The sequence below is a fragment of the Triplophysa dalaica genome, chromosome 3, assembly GCF_015846415.1.
Source record: "Triplophysa dalaica isolate WHDGS20190420 chromosome 3, ASM1584641v1, whole genome shotgun sequence".
NCBI classification, from domain to species: Eukaryota; Metazoa; Chordata; class Actinopteri; order Cypriniformes; family Nemacheilidae; genus Triplophysa; species Triplophysa dalaica.
This window is the reverse complement of record NC_079544.1, coordinates 23594860-23618272: the sequence shown is the minus strand read 5'-3', so window position 1 is coordinate 23618272 and position 23413 is coordinate 23594860. Positions and strand designations below refer to the sequence as shown.

General features: G+C 38.1%; 2 protein-coding genes across 2 annotated transcripts; both read left to right on the top strand.

Annotated features, from left to right (window-relative positions):
• Window positions 1-224: 224 nt before the first annotated feature.
• ahrrb (aryl-hydrocarbon receptor repressor b) lies at window positions 225-16415 on the top strand. The gene is made up of 9 exons (XM_056744115.1): window positions 225-543; window positions 720-818; window positions 1090-1271; window positions 8726-8823; window positions 9035-9124; window positions 11804-11927; window positions 12512-12645; window positions 12861-13045; window positions 15043-16415. The coding sequence occupies exons 2-9, from the start codon at window positions 757-759 to the stop codon at window positions 15971-15973; spliced, it is 1806 nt and encodes a 601-aa protein (XP_056600093.1). The 5' UTR covers window positions 225-543; window positions 720-756; the 3' UTR covers window positions 15974-16415.
• Window positions 16416-16653: 238 nt separating this feature from the next.
• On the top strand, window positions 16654-23030 carry exoc3 (exocyst complex component 3). The gene is made up of 13 exons (XM_056744397.1): window positions 16654-16793; window positions 17285-17461; window positions 17548-17767; window positions 17865-18546; window positions 18659-18776; window positions 18937-19062; window positions 19194-19294; window positions 19397-19507; window positions 20100-20241; window positions 20323-20445; window positions 21464-21625; window positions 21703-21824; window positions 22118-23030. The coding sequence occupies exons 2-13, from the start codon at window positions 17318-17320 to the stop codon at window positions 22311-22313; spliced, it is 2247 nt and encodes a 748-aa protein (XP_056600375.1). The 5' UTR covers window positions 16654-16793; window positions 17285-17317; the 3' UTR covers window positions 22314-23030.
• The last annotated feature ends 383 nt before the right edge of the window (window positions 23031-23413 follow it).

The window sequence follows — 23413 nt, the reverse complement described above, 5'->3', positions numbered from 1 at the left end:
GTCGAGTAATAAGGAAAACTTTGAAGTGATCCCTTTGACCAAACAACGTAGGCCTATTATATAATTGTAAATTTGATTCAAACCAAACTATGTTGCATTTGCGTACTTTATTATTATTTCAGATATTATTGGTATTTCATTTCAGTATTTAAGGCGGTGATTGAGCTGATGTGTTTTGTCTGTATGTTCTCTGTCATCCGTTTAAACGGTTTTCTGTATTTACACGCGGGTGTCAGAAGTACACTGTGGCTAAGATTAAAGTTAAGTGAAGTTAATGTCATTTTTAGAAACCCGACTCGAGATTTCGTGTCTACTGGGAGGCGTAAGCGCACGAATTTGCGTATTTGGAGTGATGTAGTTTTGTCTCTGCGTGCCACTTGTTGGATTTGCACGAGAAGATGCGCCACCAGAGCGCATATAAAGCAACAGATCGCGCGTGTGAACAGACTTGTCTTCTGGAAATTCTGGATGTTTTGACCCGAATAATTGGATCAAACGTTGTCTTGGGCTAAAGAAGGGCTGCAGAAGCTTATGTTGGTTTTGGTGAGTGTTTTCTTCTGGACTGTTTCGTTTTTTGCTTACAATGGGATTGTCAATCTCTATTCTTTGTGGTCTGGAAAATGAATGTGAATTGTGTGGCATAGTTGTATGCAATTTTGTGTCATCCTTGTTCTGTTCCCTATTGTGTAGTAACAAACAGTTTGTTTTTTCTTTCTCAGGTAAACAGCTGTGTCAAGACCTTGAGACAGGTGGAAGATGATCTCACCTAGAGACTGCATGTATGCTGGAAGAAAACGCAGAAAACCTATTCAGAAACAGCTGAGTATTTACATTTTATAGAGCCTTATTGGATAAATTTTTTGATGAACGATTTTAAAGCCGAAGTTCTTAGTAATTTTGACATGCATAATGGATTTCTTTATTATTATTATTATTATTATTATTATTATTATAAGTGAACAACTTAAATGCTTTGCAAGTCATTTTGGATCAAGTCATCTAAGCATTAAATGTTAGTTTATGTTGAGTTAACAGCTACATTAGCCAACCTTTGATGTGTGAGTTTAAATGAATACTTTGTGCATGTAGCAAACCAGAGAAAGCCGGGCAGAAATCAAACCCTTCTAAGAGACACCGTGACCGTCTGAACGCAGAACTGGATCGGCTGAGCAACCTACTTCCCTTCAGTGCTGATGTCATCTCCAAACTGGACAAACTGTCAGTGCTGAGACTCAGTGTGAGTTACCTGCGAGTGAAGAGCTTCTTTCAAGGTAGATGTCCATGTTCTCCCTGTAGATTCCTCAAAATATTCCTATATATTGACAGAACCAGTTCAGCTAATCAGTAATATATTGACAGACAGCATCTTCATGTGGGGCTTTATTAGAATATGTCAGTGTGTAGTTGTGTGTATTAGAGATTTTTATCAAGGATGCTGTTTGTTGTGACAGTGGTGTAAGTGTCATTCTGGATCAGTTTTTCCCTGGGTTGCTTGGCAGCGTTTGGCAGGCTGGAATGATGTTGAGCAACTTTTGTCAAATCACAGTAATATTGACCATTTAAAACCGTAATTTGTCCTGTAAAAGCGGAGAAAGATGTGAAGCCAGAATGTTAGTTCTTGATAAGTTTTATGTGCATTTATGGGCCGTTTTGTGTTTGAGTACACTGTACGGAGTCTTAGGTCAGATTTCAAAGACTCACTTGTAGTTTGGTTCAGATGACCAGTATTTGGTTTAGATACGTCTAAATACATACAGTACATGATATTTAACCCGCTGACATTTCGTTTGATTTCAACCTTTGCAATCTTTCCGTTAATGTGAGATTGGTCTACTGTATGTTTTATTGATACATTTGTCTTCAAGACCACTTGTGTTTGTTTTCCATCATTTTCTGTGACCTTTACTGAAGACGTAAAACTTAGTCCAGGCAGCACAATGTAACAAGATGTTACAGACTTTGTGCTTACATTTGCTACAATACCCAAATATGCAAACAAAAGCTAGATTTATCATGAACTCATCATAACCAAGTGATGATGCTGTGCTTTATTACTCTTTCTGTAAGGGATAACCATGTACAGACAGCTGGTTGTAATCGCAGAAATAAACCCAGTTTCGCAGTAAGGAATGACCTTCAGATGTCTCAAACAGGCAATTTGGTTTAATCAAATAAAAACATAATTTCATATATGTTATCAAAAGACATATTTATTTGTAATTTGTAAAACAAAAATCAGAATCCAGCATTCCAAGGAGTTGTATTATAATGTACATTACCAACTGTCTCATTTGTTTCTGTTTTTATCTATGCTAAGAACTTATTTGGAGAAAGATCTGAGGCAGAATTTACAGAACACAATATGTGATTAAACACAATATGTGATTATTTCATATTTAACTGAGAAACGAAAGAGCAACATTAGTAGAATCTTTTTTTCATTTAAAGTTGAAAGATTGCTGCCAATATCTGAGGTAAAGTTCGTGAGGGAGCAACATTTGAAGAATTTGTGTTATGGCACTGAAACGCTTTACTGTTTTTATCAGTTATGTTTGCCCTTCATTATTGCATTCACATTTTTGTCTCTTGTTTTTATCAGTCACATGAAATGCCCTGAAAGGAAAGAAACGCTCAAGCTGATTTGCACATTTTTTATAGATTGTAAATTCAAGCTGTATTTACTCCATAACAATATTTTGTGGAGGAGTTTTTTGCAAACACACATGAGGGAGTAATTGAGATCCAGAGGCAGATGAGGAGAGAAGGGGGTTATGGGTAATGGATGCCCAACTGACTCCTGGGGAAAGTTTGCGTGACAGCAGCTTGGCACACACCCCGGTCTGCATTCTATGAGAAAACCGTAAAAGAGAGATGCTGAGCAAACTTGACACTCTTGTTTATATCAATCACAATTTACTATGGCCACATTTGCCAAACGTACTGTTTTATTTCCCATTTACACTTTGTTGAAATATATATCGGGCAAGCTAATTTAGGTGATTATTAATTAGTTTAGACATTTAAACAATTATGCATGTGGCAGATGCTTTTATCCAAAGCCACTTACATTGGATTATCCTATACATTTGTTTCTAAGTATGTGCAATTCCCTGGGATCGAACCCACGACCTTTGCGTTGTTTATGCCATGCTCTAACCACTGAGCTACAGGAATTTTTGGGAGGGAGAAACCAAGCTCAGCCGGAAGGGACAGACCTACAAACGTACACGAAGAACAGGGAGAGCCCACAAGCCGTGACCCAGGAAGCCCCACCCGCCGAAACCATGCAGGTCCAACCCAGTCCCATTCCGCGATCGACACATGACAACAGAGAAACAACCAGGGACAAAAGTAATGGCATAATGTAACTTTATTCTTCTTTTGTCTGACATCGACCACATAACAAGACCAAACCACACCCACACAGCCCCAACAAATGAAACCCCCCAAACCACAACCAACAAGCCCCCTCCACTCCCCACAACTTACTGTTTAACCTTTTTCTTTTACATTACTTTACTATTTCAATTCCATTGCTATTATAAAATACAATTTCAACTTTTTTATAAGGTACAGCAACTTCAAGGAACAGTTCATCCAAAAATGGTCCCCATTGACTTGACCATAGTAACTGTTCTTCCTACTAAGGAAAGTCAGTGTGAATCATTCCTTTAACAATGGTAAAAATGAAAGCTGCACCAATATATTGGCCAATAATCTGTATGGTTGATAAAAGCAACATTCACTTTATCAGCCGTCTGATCTAGCCCAAAATATACTGTCAATCAAAAGAGGACAGAAAAATGCCAAAACTGTACATAGAAAATGTTAAGAAACATCACCAGTTTGTTGTTCAGTATGAAAGACCCTCCACTGAAAATTCTGTCATTAATAATTCACCCTCAAGTCGTTCGTCAACCCTGGGACGGTTTATCATCAGAATTCAAATTAAGATGGTTTTGAAGAGGTCCAGGAGCTTTCTGACTTCCCTGGACACCGCAACGCAACCAAACTTGTAAACTTAAGTTCCGAAGATAAACGTTCCTAATGGTTGACAAACGATTTAAGGATGAGTAATTCAAGACAGAATTTAAATTTTTCGACATGGGGTCCCTTATATGGTCATTATAGGAATTAATAACATTCAGAAAGTTAACAAATATTCATTTCATCTTCAGAATCAATGCATCTCTAGTCAGGTTTTAGCAACAATAAGTACAAAAACATTATAGTTAAAAAAATTAGGTCACAGTTTTTTTTATAGCATAACTCAGATAGTTTACTAAAAGAAGGTTTCTATGTAAAATTGGTTAATACGGAAAAAATTGTCTGACTTCTGTATTTTAGCAAAATTTAGTTTTGCTTAAAACTAGCTTTTGTTAGTTGGTTGTTTGTCGTTGTTTGAATGCAGTTAAAGGACTACTTCACTAAATAGTTCCTTTTGCCGGTGCGAATGTGATCAGGGATATGGCCTGAGGGAAAACTTATACGGTCGGAAAGCGCCTATTAAGATCACTGTGCTTGTGTTTTCTACTTTAGAAGAAACAATTAAGATCTTCCCATCATTAATCTCATCCAATGTAGGAGAAACAACCGACTGTTTTCCTATCCCTTTTTTATCCATAATAATGTGTTGATTTGATATATTTGTCAAGATCAGAACACAGCGCTGACGGCTGAAGAAAGGATCGGTTATTAGGAAATCATGTTGGCTCTGGTTTAAAGTCCGTTGGCCTTGAGCTTCCAGTATCATGTTTAGTTTTCTCTCTGCAGACCCTTGGCTGCTTGCGTGCGGATCGGGGAAATTCCATCTCATGTCTTCTGTGCTGGAAACATTCTTCTGTTTGTTTTCATCATGTGTGCTGAAAACTGATGGATGATCCAAGCATCCAGCATTGTGTGTGTGTTTCCTCACATCTGTTTTAGCATGAAGCCGAGAATTTTCCTCCCTCACTTGTTTGAGAATTTCTTTTCATATAAATCCCCTGGACACATCCATCTTTGATCTTTATTGACGTTGTGCACACATGATCCATTTAGAAAACTGTATTGCGTATTGTTACGCATGCATTTAACGCGTTTTTTGTTGACACGAAGGCTAGGAGCAACAACAAAAATCTGTTTCTGACCAGCTCAAATATTTATTCTAAACGTCAAACCCCCAGAGTTTATGGGGTCCGTATTTGTTGGCAAACTAAAGACGGTTCGTCGCACGCAACGTCGTGCAGAGAACTGGTCAATGACCCAGATACATCATAAAGGAGTCTGTCATTAAACTCTGTTCTGTTGCGTGACAACTGTAACAACTTCAGATTTCTTTTGGCAAACCCTTTATTTTCTGTTCTCATTCATATAACCTTTTCTGTCCTTTAACTATGTGTTTTCCAGTTTGCTACGCAGTTTATAGAACAACTGTCAGTCAATGGGGAATGAAATGGGAATTTGAAAGTTATACACATTAAAGATATGACCACAGAATGAAACGGGTTGCACAGTCCTTTAGCAGTGTTTCAATGGAGTGTTGGCCCTTTAAGAGCTTGCAGTGAAAGTGGATTTGCGTGACTGTAGTCCACCAGACCCTGACCTCAAAGACACTAGTGAAAATGATCTGTCTGTCAGATGTCCAGCAATGCTCAAATGAGTCTACTGTCAGACATCCTCTTTCTCGTGAGTCATGACACAATGCCTTTATTCAACATTCTCTGTTCTCGGAGTAGTATTTTGGGAAAAAATCACTTGAAAGTTTTCAAGGTTAAGTGCTTTTAACAGAATCCATTATATTAAGGCTTTTTTGTGAAATATAGTTGAGACTCATTGGTAAGAAATGTCAATAGATCTCATAAACCCCCCAAGGCTTATGAAATAAATTGATCGTTTTTGTCCGTGTTTGTTTATCTGTCTGGATAGTGTCTAATAATATAACTGTATGTTATATTTAATTTATGTTCATATTATTTATTTTATTGTATAACATGTGTTAGATATTTGTTGGATTTTAATTTGATTTAATAAATAATTTGTTGAATGGGTCCTGTAGTTCATTACTCATTGACAAGGAATGCCACATGTTAAAATGTGTTTTAGTAATTGAAGGCCAGGTGTTGAAAATTATTTTGCACTCATAAAACCTCCAGGCTTAGGAAATAAATTGATGGATTCAAGGTCAGGTATGCATGTAGATCATCACCTAAAATTAACTTCCGGCTTGTTCATTTATCGGTCTGGGTAGTGTCTAATAATATAACTATTATTATAATAATATAATAAAATGTATATTCATTTAATTTATTTGATTGTAGGCCTATAAAATTTTTAAATAAATTATATGTTTAATTATGTTTTTCCTATAGTTTGGTGGCATTTAAACAAACCGTATGGTACATTGACATCTAGCGTTTGAACTTGGTATCGCAGTCCAAATTAAAAATATTGGAGAGGCAAGTTTAGCCAAATAATGCTTCTTTTCGATTTTCTTTTTGTTATCAGAAATAATCTACAGACACGCTATTGCTTGTGAATGTGTACCGAGAGTAAAGGTCAGGACCCGGTTGCATAAAGCACCTTAAGTGTTATTTTCCCTTAAGTGTGCCCTTAAATATACCTTAAGTTATTCTCCTATTGTCTTTAGGAAAGAGAAATCAACCCTTAAGTGTCAAATTTAACAGAAAAACTTAAGGTGCTTTATGCAACCGGGCACAGTCCACGAACACGAGCATGCGCACTAACGTTTGTTAATGTTGTTGCTTTGAAACAGTCTATACCTAAATGATTAAAGATTGCAAAACTGCTATTTTAAAATTCCCTGTATGTTCTCATGCTTTCAAACAGGTAGCTGTTAGAAACTATTTTGTGATATCTGTCGTCTGTGACTATGGACTGTTTTTTGATGAGGGTTTTGTGTTTTGAAAACAATGTTAAAACTTAAAAGAAACTGGCAAGTGAGCAACAGAATCCCTTCTGCACTGTGTTAGCTAGCGAATAAACGCACATCTGCTCGTAAATTTAACCTCAGTTGTCAAGAGCAAATCTGGTTTTTATTTCCATCCCCTCATCAAAACAGCCCAGCGGTGAAATGGGTCACTTATTAAAATAATTTTTGCAGTGTGGGAAGATATTTTGTGAAAAGTAGCCCATCCACCTGCAAAGTTGGCTTTTTTGGCAGTAGATGTGAAGTGAATGAATGGAGAATGAGCCCTTAGAGATGAGAGAGAGAGAGAGAATGTCTGACTTTCAGGCAGGTCTATTTTGTGTGTGAATACAATGTGTTGGTTTGATGAAGAGTCGAATATAAATCAGGTTGGCAGGTCGTCGTCATCAATTTACATGATGTGTGCAGTCTTGTAACGTCACGGCTTATTAAAAAACCTATGAGATGTCTTTTTTTCAGTCAGGTTTTTTTTACATTATACTGTATTATTTAATGCCATAGTTGAAATAACTAAAGGGATTTATGCTAGTCAACATTTAAAGGAATAGTTCACCAGAAAGTATATTCCCAAACAAATTTAGCATTAAAATACAAATTGTTTTCTTTCACACACTTATTGTTTTGCTTCAGAAGACATTTTTGGACCCATTTGGAGTCATTTGGGTTATTTTAATAATAAAAGTGTGTGCTTTTTTGAGCTTCAGCATGTAAGAAGACTTATTGGAGAAGACATTTTTATATTCAATTTAATGTTTGTGTATATCTGAGGAAAACAATGAAGGGATGGTTGGATGTTGACTAAATATATATTATTTCCTGTGAACTGATCAGGTCTTGTGTTTTGGAGGAGCTATTGAAAGAAATGGAATATAATATACATAACTATGTCTTCAGAGATGTTTAAAGAGTTTATTTAATGAAGCATTGTTTCATTACCTCAGAATGAGTTATTTCTGTCTACACACCACTAGTCCCCTTAGGCCTACATGGAATTCAACCATGTTTTTTCTACAGTAGCTCTAAATTGACGAATTGCTCCACAGAGCACATTTCGTAAATACGTTATCACCATTGGAAAAGGAGCGAAAACGTGACGACGTTTGTCCTGTCGAGTTACCATAGTGCTTTGAAAGGGAGGGAGAGTCGGAGAGAACCGTTTGTTGCACTTCGCAACATAACCACTAGATGTTGGAAAAATCTCCACATTGCTCCAATAAACACGTTGTTTGCAGTGCAGGGAGCGCTGTGGAGAACCCCCAAATTAAATTATATTGAAATGATAAAAAGTGAATGTTGTGTAAATTCATAACGGCTGCTAAACCAAACAAATCATAATCTGGCTCTGAAGCAGATTTGGTTGATGTATGATATTTGTGTTGTATAAACATCACAGTGTCTGTTTGTGGTTATGTTCACTTTGATCATGTGCTGATGTTTGACGGTAAGTCTTTCACTTAAGATATCTCAAAAAGCTGGCCTGTAATAGTTTTGTATGATTTTATCTCAACGCTTTTGGAAAGATGGGGCACAAGAAAGACCCGAGCACATTCCTGAAGTTAGTCTGTGGTCATTCTCGACCAGTCGTGAAACTGAAAAACACATTTGAAATGGATCTACTTGACTAACAGCAGATGAGGAATAGAAACGGTTGAAATGATGGTAGCTTCAAAAAAGTTTTTATTTTTAGGAAGCATTCATGTAGAAATACGTACCGAAGGGCTTTATTCCTGAGTTTTGGTGTATATGCATGATAAACCTTCTGTCTTTCTTTCTCATATTCCTTTTTTTCTCTCACAGCGATTCAAGATAAAGACAATCACAGCAGTCATGCGCCAAACAAGGACCACAGCAAGGAGCTTCTATCTTATGTGATAGACAGCGATCTTCTTCTACAGGTGACTGCATCGGGCATTTATTGTAATTAGTTCTTTTATCCTTTATTTTAAAGTTAAAGCCATCTAAATAGTTAATATAAACTATTTATAACTAATGTCGTAAAGCTCTTTTTTTGATAACTGAACTTCATTAAATGACACAAACATTTCATCTTTATATTTGCATGCGACGCATCAAGCTGTTATTCATTCGTCCTCATGTCTCCTGTAGTCTCTGACTGGATTCGCTCTGGTCGTCAGTCCAGATGGGATTATTTTCTACGCGTCGTCCAGTATCGCCGATTACCTTGGATTTCATCAGGTACCCTTTTCCTATTAAAGTGTAGTTCACCTTCAAAATGAAAATTGTCATCATTTGCACCCCTCATTTCAAACCTTTATGGCTTTCTTCTGCAGAACACAAAAGATATTTTGAAAAAGGTTATTATCAGCCCCAAATTCACTTGCATGGGTGACAATAGAAGAGAATGGGGGGCTGTGCTGTGCTGTTTCCAACATTTTTCAAAATATCTTCTTTTGTGTTCTGCAGAAGAAAGAAAGTCATACAGGTTTGAAATGACCAGAGGGCGTGTAAATGATGACAGCATTTTCATTTTGAAGGTGAAATACTTCTTCAAAAACACACATGTGCTTGTTATCTTGTCCTCACATTTGTTTCAATATTTCATTGCACAGCTTTGTCATTTCATAGTGCAGTGAATTGCAGATTAAATGTAGTTCACAAGAATTTGTGACTATTCTACAAGCTTGTTTATCCATATAAATTCATATGATGTTAATCACAACAAAATGTACAATTAGAACTAAGCAATAGAGAGGTGCCTCCCCTAAACCAGACGTCACTGGATCATACAAAAACATATGAATGAGAAGATTTGAAGTCATACAGCCTCCATGTAAAATATTACAAATTGCAATAAGATTGTGTCGGACTAATTGATGTTCAGCAAATGTGTAGGAAAAAGAGCTTCAATGAATTATACCATTTAAGAAATATAAAAGAGAACACAACAAAATCGCTGCAATAAAAATAGAGAAAGATAAGAATAGGCAAAGTTGTAATGTTGGGTAAAAAATGGAAAAACCCAACTGTAGTGTTTTAAATTAACCTATGTTTGGTGGTTTCCTTGTTGGGTGAATTTTTTGAGTTAACTTCACTCCACAATTGAGTTTATCCATTTCCTTTTCTTCACATTTTTTTGGCAATTTATTAGCTGTTTTTGTCTTTTTTTCCACCACAATTAAGTCGCAGCACTGTCAGTCAAATTTAAACGCAAATCATGTGTGGTTATACAAGAAATGGCCATTTCCACTATGTGAGTGCAACCTCTTACACTCAAAATAAAAAAAATAGTTTTCTTTAGAAGGGTTTTATAGTCTTTAAATGTTTCCTTGGCAAGTGTTAAATGGTAAATCTCACGAAAACATTTCCAGATCACATTTTACCCTATGATCAGATGAGCAGAAAACCGCAACAATGAACCCTGTTTTAGAACGTAAATTAATGGCTTTTCATTTTGAGGGACACAAAAGAAGATATTTTGAGAAACGTGTCAGTGGTTTTCTGTTCATACAGTTAATACAAGTTAATGGCGGTCAGTAATCTTTGTTACAAACATTTTTTAAAATAGTTTTAGGGTTTTGTAGAGGAAAGAAAATCAAGCAGGTTTATAATGAAATTGATTTTAATTTCTTTGGGTTACTAACATTCACTTTACGAATTATTAATAGCAATTTTTTGTCTTTGAGTTTTGTTTTATGCATTTGCAGTTGCAGTAGATTATAATTAACGTGTGCATGGATTACAGTATAAAATATGCAGTGAATATGCATAACTGGTTTAAAATATGCTATGTGATATTTTCATGGCAATGAACATTTTTATTCTTATGTTAATTGGTTGGAGAAATCGGACCCGGACGTTCCTGGCAGGTTGCGTGAGATTGAGTGTAAATTCAGAGAATGTGCAGAGAATGTGATGGAATACTCACACTTCTGCATGAGACATGAAAGGCTGGTGGAAAGCTTTGCATGTCCCAAGCTGGAAAATAAAAGGAAGGTTGAATATTTTCGGTTGGTTTATGAACAGTGGGTTTGGTGGCGTCAGATGGCATTTCAGACTTTTGTTTTTCATCAGCATCCGAGTCACATCTGTCCGCATGCAAGCAGCCGTGGTGTCACGCAACAAATGAGACGGCCGCTGTACCATTCCAAGCGCTTTATTAACCGTAACTCCAACAAATACAGAAGTAAGATGAATAATAAGTCATTTTTTAACAAGAAGTTTCCAGAGGGAAAATTTGAAGTAATGTTTTAAATGAGGTTTAATGTAAAACTGAATTATACCATATAAAAGAGATGAAAAGTTTTCGAGTCAATTGCAGATGATAGAGTGTACTTTACCGGTCTTATTGTGAACAATTCATCTGCACAGCTCATTCCAAAGCAAAAATGTAATATCCTTTCTTTCGGTCCTCCTATTTATCATTCTTTCCCTCCAATGACCTGAAGATTTGGAGCCACATCGTTCTTTTTAAATTGATATTAAAATAAAATAATATATCTTCAAGCAAATGAGAATTTTTTTGCAAATTTAGAACTAACAAGACATTGCCAAGTCATGTGGGATTTTTATTTACATCCCATATGTTCACACAGGCACACAAGTCCATCACATTACCTATAGACATTTCAAAACCAAAAACTTTTCAACACTTGTCTATATTTTGTATTCGTATTCTTTTATCATAAATATATATTTTTTAATGATGTGAAGTGTGCATGTTTTAAAAAAAGCTGCTTTTATATGGTATCCAATCAAGTGACGTTCAGACGTTTGACGCAAAGCTCAGATTCATTCATCTGTGCGCGTGTCATTATAGCAGGGCAAACAGAAAGCTCACACTGGTGCGAGAGCAGAGGCGCTTTTGAAGTAAACACTCTCTGCTTTTTTGTTGTTGTGCGTGACTCTCTTTGGCAGACGGACGTGATGCACCAGAACGTCTTTGATTATATCCATGTGGAGGAGCGGCAGGAGTTTTGGAGACAACTCCACTGGGCCATGAACCCCAGCCGGTCGGACCCTCAAACCGCCCGAGACGAGGGTGTGTATAACTACTATTAACCCCGTGTGACACAGTATTCACTGTTCCTGATGACATTCAGTTTTCTTGCCTGAATGTTTCTGTCCTTAATATGCTATTGAGTACCTCTTAAGGGTTCATTCACCCCAAATAAAAACAAAAATCTATAGTTTGCTTAGGTTTCTCAAAACCTCCTTCATTTGAGCTAAAAGCTCTTTAACGTGAAACAAAAGTAGATGTCACCATGTTTTATATAGGCTCTTAAATAGGTGGAGGAGAACAATCAAACCTGAATCAAAAAAAGGTTTTATGTGAATAATTTGAATGCAACACCTTATTAATAAGTCAAAATGACTTTCGTTTAAATTAGTATTTTTTTCATCAGTCTCCTACATTTACTCTATACCAGATATTTCAGAGTATGAGTGAGGTTTTGAAGGAAAATTATCTGTGTATTGTAAATTGTCTGTAGAGAGATCATATTTTTGACAGAGGTGGCTTTTAGAGGATTTTGCATTTGAACTCCTCATATAGTCCTTTGAAAATGTGCATCAGCTGTAAGATCTATAACAGCATTTTTGTCTTCCTCTCATGTGTTGTTGCAGATGAGAATGTTGCTATTGGTCATCTGTTCAGGCCTCAGGAGATTGATGGGGTTCTTCCGGACCTGTCGCCCTTCCTCACACGGTGCTTTGTAGCAAGAGTACGCTGCCTGCTGGACAGCACCTCCGGCTTCCAGGTCAGTTGTGACATCAAACGAGCAACACATTAGACCAGAGTCCTTTTCCGCTGTAGTAGTTGACCATTGCCAGTTGCCCTCCCCAGGTCTTCAAGTAAGCTTTTAAACACCCTTTCGTGCACAAATTATGACAACCTCAGTATCTAGGGCAATATGTCATTGTGATTGACTGTCATGGATCTGGCTTACGAGTGTTTTGCTCTTTCCTCCTGAAGAGCATGCAGTTTCACGGCAGACTAAAGTTTCTTCAGGGTCAGAAGAGAAAGACAGACGCTGGAGCTTTGATGCAACCCCAGCTCGCCCTGTTCTGTGTGGCTGTTCCTATCGTCCTGCCCTCCGTCACTGATCTCGGACTCAAGAGTATGATGATGAAAAGCAAACACAGAACTTCTACCAGCAGGTCTCTGTCTCCGTCTCGGTCTCTCTCTCTGTCACTCTCTGTCACTCTCTGTCTCTCTGTCTCTCTGTCTGTCTGTCTATCTGTCTCTCTGTCACTCTCTGTCACTCTCTGTCTGTCTGTCTGTCTGTCAGTCTCTCTCTGTCTCTCTGTCTCTCTGTCTGTCTGTCTGTCTGTCTCTCTGTCTGTCTCTTTGTCTGTCCGTCTCTCTCTCTGTCTCTCTCTCTCTCTCTCTCTCTCTCTCTCTCTCTCTCTCTCTCTCTCTCTCTCTCTCTCTCTCTCTGTCTCTCTCTCTCTCTCTCTCTCAAGATTCAAGATTCAAGATTCAAAGGAGCTTTATTGGCATGATAAAAGAAATTTACATTGCCAAAGCACAAGATTAAATATAAACATGCACAAATACAGATTAAGATAAAATAAGATAGAATAAAAATAGTAAATCTATACTATTCTATAAGTAAATATATATATATATTAGTGGTGGGCCGTTAACGGCGTTAACGCCATTAACGCAGTGAGACTATTATCGCGCGTTAAAAAAAATGTCGCCGTTAATCTATTCTCAAAGTTGGGTTGGCAGCTGGGTCTATGCTACGCAAGCTATGATGACTTTCACCTTGATATTTTAGCGCGGATGTATACCAGCTTAACTGCACTGTACCGGGCGAGAACGAGATTTTTCAACTCGCGTGATTCGCGTCATTCGCGGAAGCCGCCTCATCATCTCATAACCAGGGCTTCATTCGCGCGATTCGCGCAGCAAGTAGGTCTATTGGCTCTTTGCATTAACATATAAATCACTCGCGCTTGACGCGCCATTCGCGTTTGGTCTGAACACAACATAACGTTACTGTGAAATTACCGCATCAAACGTGACGTGCTAACATGGATGCAGCTATGAAGCCGCCGGGTTTGCTTCAGGGAATATTAATTTTTAAGAAGCTTCCCAATAGAAACATTGACAAGACTAAGGGTGTTTGCACCTTGTGCAATGCGGCATTGGTTTAAAAAAAAACACTTTCTCTCAACAGGTAGTGGTCTAGCTTTAGTTGAAACCAGTAACTTTGTATTGAGATCTAATGTATTATGGCTCCTGTATGACATATCACTTGTTGCTCCCTCACTCTTTGTAAGTCGCTTTGGATAAAAGCGTCTGCTAAATGACTAAATGTAAATGTACTGTAGGAGCTCTTCCAGTCTCAAGTACCACCTAAACGGAAATCATCCCTTAGCTAATGCGGAAGTAAACACAAGTTCATCTTATTGAACATAATTTAATTTTCATCACCAATTATCATAGTAGAACAGCTTTCTCAAGCAGTTTGTGATGCATTTTGGAAACAGGAGATGAGCCACTGGTCTAATGCGCCACCTGGCTTGAGAAACCGGTTCTCAAAGACTTACTTTAAGTAATTATTTGGGTAGCACACATATTCTGAATGCCTTCGGCAGAATTCAAATGAGCCATTTTAATCTAGATTAATCTAGATTAATTTTGGAATTAATCTAGATTAATCTAGATTAAAAAAAAATAATCTATGCCCACCACTAATATATATATATATACATCTCAATATAAACTGAAAAAGAGTTTTAATCAAAGTTATCAATGAGGGTGATAGTGTCAGTTTGTGTGTGTTGTCCTGTTAGTGTTGTGCTGGTTGTTCTTTGGTCGTGGCAGGACTTGACATATCTTGCAGCCAGGTTTGAGCTTCTTGAGCTTCAGGTAGCTCTCTCTCTCTCTCTCTCTCTCTCTGTCCGTCTTTCTCTCTCTTTCTCTCTCTCTCGCTCTCTCTCCCTCTCTCCTTTTGTGAGCTCTTAAACGGATACTGAAACAACTTCTGAAAATTAATATTGTCATTTTTAATTGTGCAGTGAATTTAAGAAATTAAATGCTGTGTACTGGGTACACAAACAAGCCTTACCCAAAATTATAATTCAAGGGTCTGGGGAAACTGTGGGTATTGTCATTTTAATCAATGTAATTTTTGACTTTGCAGTGATAAGAGTGTGTCCCATGGCTCATCTGACACCGAAGAGATGCTGCGTTTCAACTGGTCAAGCACTTTCTGTCATGACAGTTCTCGTTCAGTCCTTGGCAATAGGAGATACAGAGGAGAAGACTGTAAAACCCAAGAGCAGCCTCTCAACTTCTGTGTTTCTGCTCTGGGCGGCTCTAGGCATCAGGTTCTGGACGTTCCCTGGAACACCCACTGTCCCGTCGCCTCGCGCACAGGGCCCGGCAGAATCTACCACCCTGGCAGCTTCTACAAAAACGCCCATACTGGAAAATTACAAACTGGTTACAGTACAGATGCACACAGGCTCAGTGGTCACAATGGGGTGGAGAGTTATTGTGTTGATGTAAAGGGTGAGAGAAGAAATAATATGCAGAATGAATGTTATAACATGATTCTCCCTGCAACTGCAATTAAAACCGAACAAGATTCAGACTCTGAAAACGGGTGTAATGCATACGGTACACATTGGCGCCAAAGTATGACGTTCTCGGAGTATCCACTGGTAAAAACCGAGGCTGAATGTTATGACGGCTACAGCTCATGTCAAAGAGGTAAAGCTGTCACTAGCCCTCTCTTCAACGGGCAACAAAAGCATCTTTACGGAGGAGTCGGAAAACCACTTAAGTGTGTCCTGAACAAAAGTCTGAACTACTGTGACGCTTTGAGTGTCAGTCAGGATGGATATGCGTTTGCGGATCATAAAAGCTACATGCAGCAGGATACCCTGATGAATTATGAGTTCAGGAGTCACGGTGTGTTACAAGCGATCAAACGGGAACCTCTCGACTCTCCGCCTTGGTCTGACAATTGTCGTGATTTTAGTCAAGGGCACGTGCAAAGACACATCACCCCAAACTGCACAGTGAACAATGTACTACACAAAGCAAACCCATATGTATACATGCAGTAAAAAGGCTGTTAAATTGAATCCAAATGCTCAGGGTTTCTGCTCCTTTGAGACGAAGGATAACCATAGAGTTTTTTAAATGAGTTTTCCATTTTGGGCAGTAGTGATGTCATTTTAGACTTGTGAGTTCATGTTTATGTGGGACACTTTTATGGTTATTTGGAAATTACGTTTTGCAGGGATTGCCGATAGAGGTCACAATAAGAAATACAAGATATACTGAGAAATAACTAAATTTAATCCAGTTAAAAATATGTATGATTTTGGATTTAATCCGTTTTTGCATAAACAAGAATTTATTTGTACTCTTCTCGCTTTGTCATTATTATTATTTTTGTCTATTTACTGTTGTATTTTTCATTTGTATTTCTTTGATTCCACAGTTGCTAACGGGTATGAATGATTCAGTTGATCTTTTATTAAAAATACATAGCTGTTGACCTCATCACTGTTTCTATCTGATTTCTAAATAACAATATTCTTAAAATAGCTTAATCAAAAACTCTAATGCGAGTCTGTATTTATCGATATTGACCGAATATAAATTATTAATAATATAGCACAAATATTACAAGACAAATACATTTTTTAAATGTTAATTTCTATGCGATAAAACCTTTACAATGCGCAAAGCAGGGCGCATAGTTGATGTTCTCGGAGCAGAAGCGTTATCGTCATCTGATCGAGTGTGGGCGGCACCAGGAAGACGCAGCTGATATGTCAGCAAGTCAACAGAATAAGCTCGTCTGAGAAGAAAACCTCAATGAACAGTTATTATTATATTTTATTAGCGCACAATTCTTTAAATAAATACTGCGTCCGGGTAAGTAACTTCACTTACTTTCCAGCTTCTAAGGATTTGCGCGCTGAAAGAGCAAATTTCCAACGCTAACGTAGCTAGCAGACTAGCATCTGTCACTTAGGGCCTTGCAGCAGATAAACAAATATTAAGCGCAATGTGTTTGTTTCCATTAATTCCATTAATTGTTCAGCTAGATCGAGGCAATTTATGTGTTACAATTGATTAACTGTTTATGTTGGCTTGGTTCTGCATGTTTAAAAGGCTCACTAGCCACAAATATTCCCTAAACACACAGATTTAAACAAACATCCAAATAAACAACTGTGAAAATGCACGTCACAGATTTAACGTTATGTTCATTTTCTAGCTTGATTCTCTCGTGTTGGTATATTTTTCGGGTCATTTCTCATAAAATATCGGACTTTTTATCAGTGTTTTGGTTCTTATAAATACAATGCTTCTGCTGTTATTTTTTAAGTCCAGAATTTTAACTGGTGTTTGGATCGTTTCAGTTCCTTTAACCCTGCACCTCGAGACTGGTTACCATGGAGGAGACGAACAGGGAGGCTGTTGCCACGGCTGTGCAGAGGGTCGCAGGGATGCTGCAGCGGTCCGACCAGCTGGACAAAGTGGAGCAGTACAGACGCAGAGAGGCTCGCAAGAAAGCTTCCGTAGAGGCGAGATTAAAGGTGACACTATTTTCATTTTTCCTTCTGTTATTTCGACGTATGCTGTTACCAATTACTAAAGCAAATCTTCCTCTTTACTTCACCAGGCAGCAATTCAGTCCCAGTTGGATGGAGTACGAACAGGCCTCACGCAGCTCCACAATGCGTTGTGTGATGTGAAGGACATCCAGAATTCGCTCGCAGATGTCAGTAAAGACTGGAGGCAGAGCATAAACACTATCGAGAGTCTGAAGGACGTGAAGGATGCAGTAGTTCAGCACAGTCAGCTGGCATCCGCTGTGGAGAATCTTAAAAACATTTTCTCAGGTAACGCAAAAACACCCGTGATGAAAATTAATATATAACGAACTTGTAGATTTTTTTAAAACACGTCAGTAATTCACTTGCATTTTGTCCCGTACAGTCCCAGAAATTGCACAAGAGACTCAAGCTTTGATCGAACAGGGCGAGCTGCTTCAAGCTCACCGCAAGTTAATGGACCTGGAGTGTTCCCGCGACGACCTCATGTACGAGCAGTACCGAATGGACAGCAAGAACGTCCACGACATGAACCTAATTCGCGGCTACTTCGGGGATGTTCAGGGCCTTTCGGATGAACTTTCCAAACAACTGTGGATGGTCCTCCAGCGCGCCATGGTCACCGTACGCAGTGACCCAACCTTGCTGGTGTCTGTGATTCGAATCATTGAGCGTGAAGAGAAGATCGACCGCAAAATGCTGGACCGCAAAAAGCAGACCGGGTTCATCCCGCCCGGTAGACCTAAATGCTGGAAAAAACGTATGGACGAAGTCTTAGAAGGCACCGTGAGTGCCCGCATCGAGGGCACGCAAAGTGAGACGCGAGAATCGGACAAAATGTGGCTGGTGAGGTTACTGGAGATCACCAGGAAGTACGTGTTAGATGACCTGACCGTGGTGAAGATCATGATGGTGCAGTGCTTCCCTCCACACTACAACACGTTTCAAGTGTACTTCGATCTGTATCATAAATCGGTGTCTGCGCGGGTTCAGGAGCTGGCGGCAGAAGATCTGGAGGCCAATGAAATTGTATCGCTTCTCACGTGGGTTCTCAACACATATAAAAGGTAAAATGGTGTGGTTATTCTCATTGCATGACAGAGCCATCACTTCCATCGAGTGATAGGACTTTGTTCAGGAAATCTGATGGCGTGTGTTTTCTCATTCTTTCCCTGGCAGTGCGGAGATGTTGGGAAACCCTGATCTTCAGCCCGAGTGTGACGTGAGGCAGTTGGAGCCGCTGTTACCTGAACAAGTTGTGAATGATTTACTGGGCAAATACCTCAAGACATTTACTGTGAGTCCCTTATTTTCAATAGAATATTGTTTATTTGTGCTTAAAGTAAAATATATCTATCAGATTTTGGTTTGAGCATTAAGACCTTCTGTGTTGGACATGCTAGTTTAAGTTCAAGGTTGGGAGCAATCTCGGTCGACACATCTTTGTTGTTTTCCAGTCTAACATCACAGGCTGGCTGCGGAAAGCTCTGGAAACGGATAAGAAGGACTGGCAGAAGGACACGGAGCCTGAGGCAGACCAGGACGGCTACTATCAGACCACATTACCGGCCATCGTCTTCCAGGTGCAACAACATCTTGAAAATCTTGAGTTCTACGTGAAATACAATTGAATAGCATTTGTTAAAGCAGAGGAGTAAAAGCGAACTCTATGTGCTGATGTGATTAATACAAATGCTTTTCTGTGTTATCTCAGATGTTTGAGCAGAACCTTCAAGTAGCAGCTCAGATCAACGAGATGTTTAAAGAGGAGGTGCTTAAAGTCTGTTTACAGCAGATGAAGTTATTCCTTGGAAGGTACTGTGATCTTCAGCTTGCCATGTGTTTTGAACACTTATTATTATCTTTATTAAAGATGGTAGTTTAGAAATAGACACTCTGTCTGTCACTTTGACACAGGTACCGAGAGGAGGCCATCGGTTATAAAGAGGAACATCTGAAGGATCGCCAAATGCCGCAGTGCTACGTTCAGTACATGATCGCCATCATCAACAACTGTCAGACGTTTAAGTGAGTGTCTCATACAGAAATTATTTACACAATAATAATTATTCTGTTCATTTCTTATTTACTGTATAGCATCATGTCACTCCAGGTCCAAATTACCTTTTTTCTTCTGTGGAACATCAAAAGAAAAATGTTCACTATGGATCAACTCACTGTTTGATACACAATACTGGGTTTAAAATATGATACTCTAACCATTTTTAGAACACATTTTTAAAAAGTCAGTATTTCAATTAACATTTATTTCAAAACATTTTTGGTGCTGTGTTTGACAACAGAACTGACAACAATCAAGGTTTTATTTAAAGTTTTGTGTGTTAATGAATAAAAATGTCATGGGTCTGTCACAGAGAAGTGTAATTGAATTTGAACTTTAAATTTAGGAGGAATTTAACTTATAGAAAACCCATAAATGTTTGCTCCTAAAATTTTCAGCCAGGTGCTACAATGCTCCTAGTAAAAAAAGTTAGTCTGGAGCCCTGCATTAATTCTGATCCCAAGTACTGAATGCATTTTCGGATCAAATGAATCCTCAAACGCATAAATGTATTGTAACCTTCCCTATAATAAAATAGTCCAACGCCTTTGTTTTCAGAGAGTCTATTAATAGCCTGAAAAGGAAGTATTCTCAATCGACTGAACTCACGCAAAATGATGCTGCCATTGACAAACTCCTGAATGAGGTGGCTAAAGAGGGCTGTCAGTTCCTGCTGGATGAGGTCTTCCTGGATCTCGAGGTACACACGCTCGTGTCACCTGATGGGTGATACAAATTTAGCATGTCAAGTTAAAAATGGACCGTCTTGTTCTCTTGACAGCATCACCTGACCGAGCTCCTGACTCGGAAGTGGTTGACCGGCTCTCATGCTGTGGACACCATCTGTGTGACCGTAGAAGACTACTTCAATGACTTTGCCAAAATCAAGAAGCCTTATAATCAGGTATGTAAACTAGGCTTGTTGCGATAGTCGATGTCACCGGTGAAACACAGTGTCCACCCACCTACCGATTACATCACTTGTTTACCGCAGCACCGACCCCCACCGTCATTTTTATAGTAAAGAACCACTTAGTTTATTTAAAGACCAGACTGCGCATCTGAATTAGGCTTTTGCATTCAGCGTAAGCAGAACAAGTGTTACATCAAAAATCAGCAACAGGAGTTAGATTTTATTCATCAGCTGAGGAGAGTAAAGTGCTGACTCACAAGATGATGGCGGATGCTTTTCTGGAAAAAGAACATGTAGTAGAATATGTAAGCACTGTTATCAAGAGCCAGATAAGTTTAAAGTTTCCATTTATTTAAGATAAAAGTTTTTTGTTTCGTATACCTTTCTTATTCGTTTCCTATTTTTTTTGTAATATAAACGTTTTTCTTTTTTTAATTCCTTCATTTTAGTTTCTTATTTATTCATTCATTTGTTGTACAATGTGTGCTGGGATTACTTGTTTTGTTAATATAGGCAATTTATGTAACGTAAATGTTTTTTTTTTTACTTGATGTGTGCTTTGATTATTTGTTTTGTAAGGTCTGTGTTTAATATAAGCAAATATCATTGTACATTTATATAGTTTTGTGTGATTTTATCAAGAAGGATATTGAACCCACCATTAATTCAAGCAATTGCCGTTCACCAATTGCCGCTATTTAAGTAAAATGCATCATACACAGGGCTTCATCTTCGACCACCCCACAGCCAACCCCTCACCCCCGGTGTCACCAGTAAACCCTCTGTTTATACACGTTGATTAACCGGTGGGAAAATCTCATCATGGTAACATCCCTAATGTATACTCAGAATCTGTTTTAGGATTTAAGCATATTTCTTTTAATTATGTTTTATTTGTTATATATCTAGGGTAGAAAATTATATAATAACTCGCTGAATAATATGATGATGCCTCAAGTTTGTGAAGTTGATTTGTTCATGTAATAAGTATGTCGCGTGTGTGAATTAGGAAATGACTTGCAAAGCTCATCGGCGGGTGGTGGTGGAGTATCTGAAAGCCATAATGCAGAAGCGTATCGCATTTAAAAACGCCGAAGAGAGGAAGGAAGGTGCCGACCGGATGATAAAGGAAGCGCACCAGTTCAAATCTCTTTTCAGAAAGCTTTCCGCTGTGAGTCTCAGCACACCACACAGAGCGTCGGTAGCTTGTTAAAGAGTTGATGTTTGAAAGCGTGTTTGTGTTTCCAGGGAGGGGAAACAGACCGACTTTGTGATTCCATCACTACGATTGCAGAGGTCTTCAAACTGACGGACCCAGCGCTGCTTTACCTGGAGGTGTCAACCCTGGTGTCAAAATATCCTGATATCAGGTTAGATTTCAGATAAAACCAAACATTAGAAACATGGTGAAGAAATCACTTATTTTTCATAAATATTTAGAGACTTCAATTGACAAATATGTATGAATGTCATTGCATTGGATAACAAAATATAAAAATATATATAAGACATGAAAAAGACATTTATTAGAATTCAAAATATACAGATAATACACATTATTTTCAAAAGGAAAGTGAAATGTTTATGTGATAAAGTACAAGTGGTTATTCATATAAATGCATCAAATTTTGACACAATTTTCTCTCTGTCTCTCTCTCTTTAGAGAGGAGCACATTATGGCCTTATTGGCCGTCCGTGGTGATGCCAGTCGGGAGATGAGGCAGATGATCATAGAAACTCTGAATCAAAATAAACCGTCCGCTTCCTCTAGTTTTCAGCCAGTTTTCAGAGACATCACCGTGCCAACCATGACCATGACAGCCATGACCTCCATGACTGTACCTAAACTCCTAAAATAATCTGACCTCTCACATGCAGAACATTTATCATGCCATTAACAGACCACAGAGGGGAGCATTGCTTCCCATGATGCACTTTGAAAGAAAGAAATGACTTGTGGAAACATCTTTTCCGTTTGATGTGTGTAGAACATGTAGACAGCCACATTGATTTATGATGACTTGATGTACGGAAAAATGTTTAAGCATCTAGCAGAGATTTTCTAAGTTATAACAGGGATTTCGAGCTTTCCTTTCTGTTTGTTCTAAAATGGCTGTCGGATTAATTAAAGGGTTAGACAATTATGTTTCGCTTCTTCACCTTTTGAGTCGTTCCAAACTTATTCAACTTGATCAATGACCAAACGGCATCATAAAATCAGTCCATACTTACAGAGGTGGGTTTCTCACTGCGATGTCAGGAATAATGGAAAAATTCACTCTGGACATTGTGACAATGACTGGAACGATGTGGTTTCTTTAAGAATCATCTTATTCAAAAATAAGTTGCATTCTTAAATACAATAATGCATAATTTTCTGTTCTCTTTCAGTTTGTAGTTTGTTTGTGATTTTGCTCACTAAAGCTGTCGATGTGAAATACAGTTTCATTTCAATACATTTCTGATGTTCAATGCGGCTGATGCATTAGCAGTGACAGACAAAACAAATACATTTCAAGATACTGTAAACAAATAGGCTTGCTACTATAACTGTAATTAAAAAAACATATTGTGAATCCGGTCTCAATCCTGTCATTCTGTCCTCTTCCTCTCTGGCCTCTCCAGTATTTCTTGCTTAAAATCAGCCTCCTTTGTTGTCAAAACCTAAAAAGTAATCCTAAAGACTTTTTCTATAAGCTAGGGTTTTAAAGCGAAAAAGTGAGTAAGAATGTGTTCTAACACATGAGCACCTGGTGTTGTTAAATGTCAGTATTTTCTAATGAAACACAAGTTGTGAATAATGCGAGTAATGTAGTTTTTATTTTAAACCGATAATGTGCTTGAAAAAAATAATTTTGTACATTTTTTTCTAAATTATTCTTTCATTTGTACTTGAAAAAAGTCATTGGTAACAAAATATTACTTTGAGTAAAATGTGCAAGTAATAACAAAGATGATG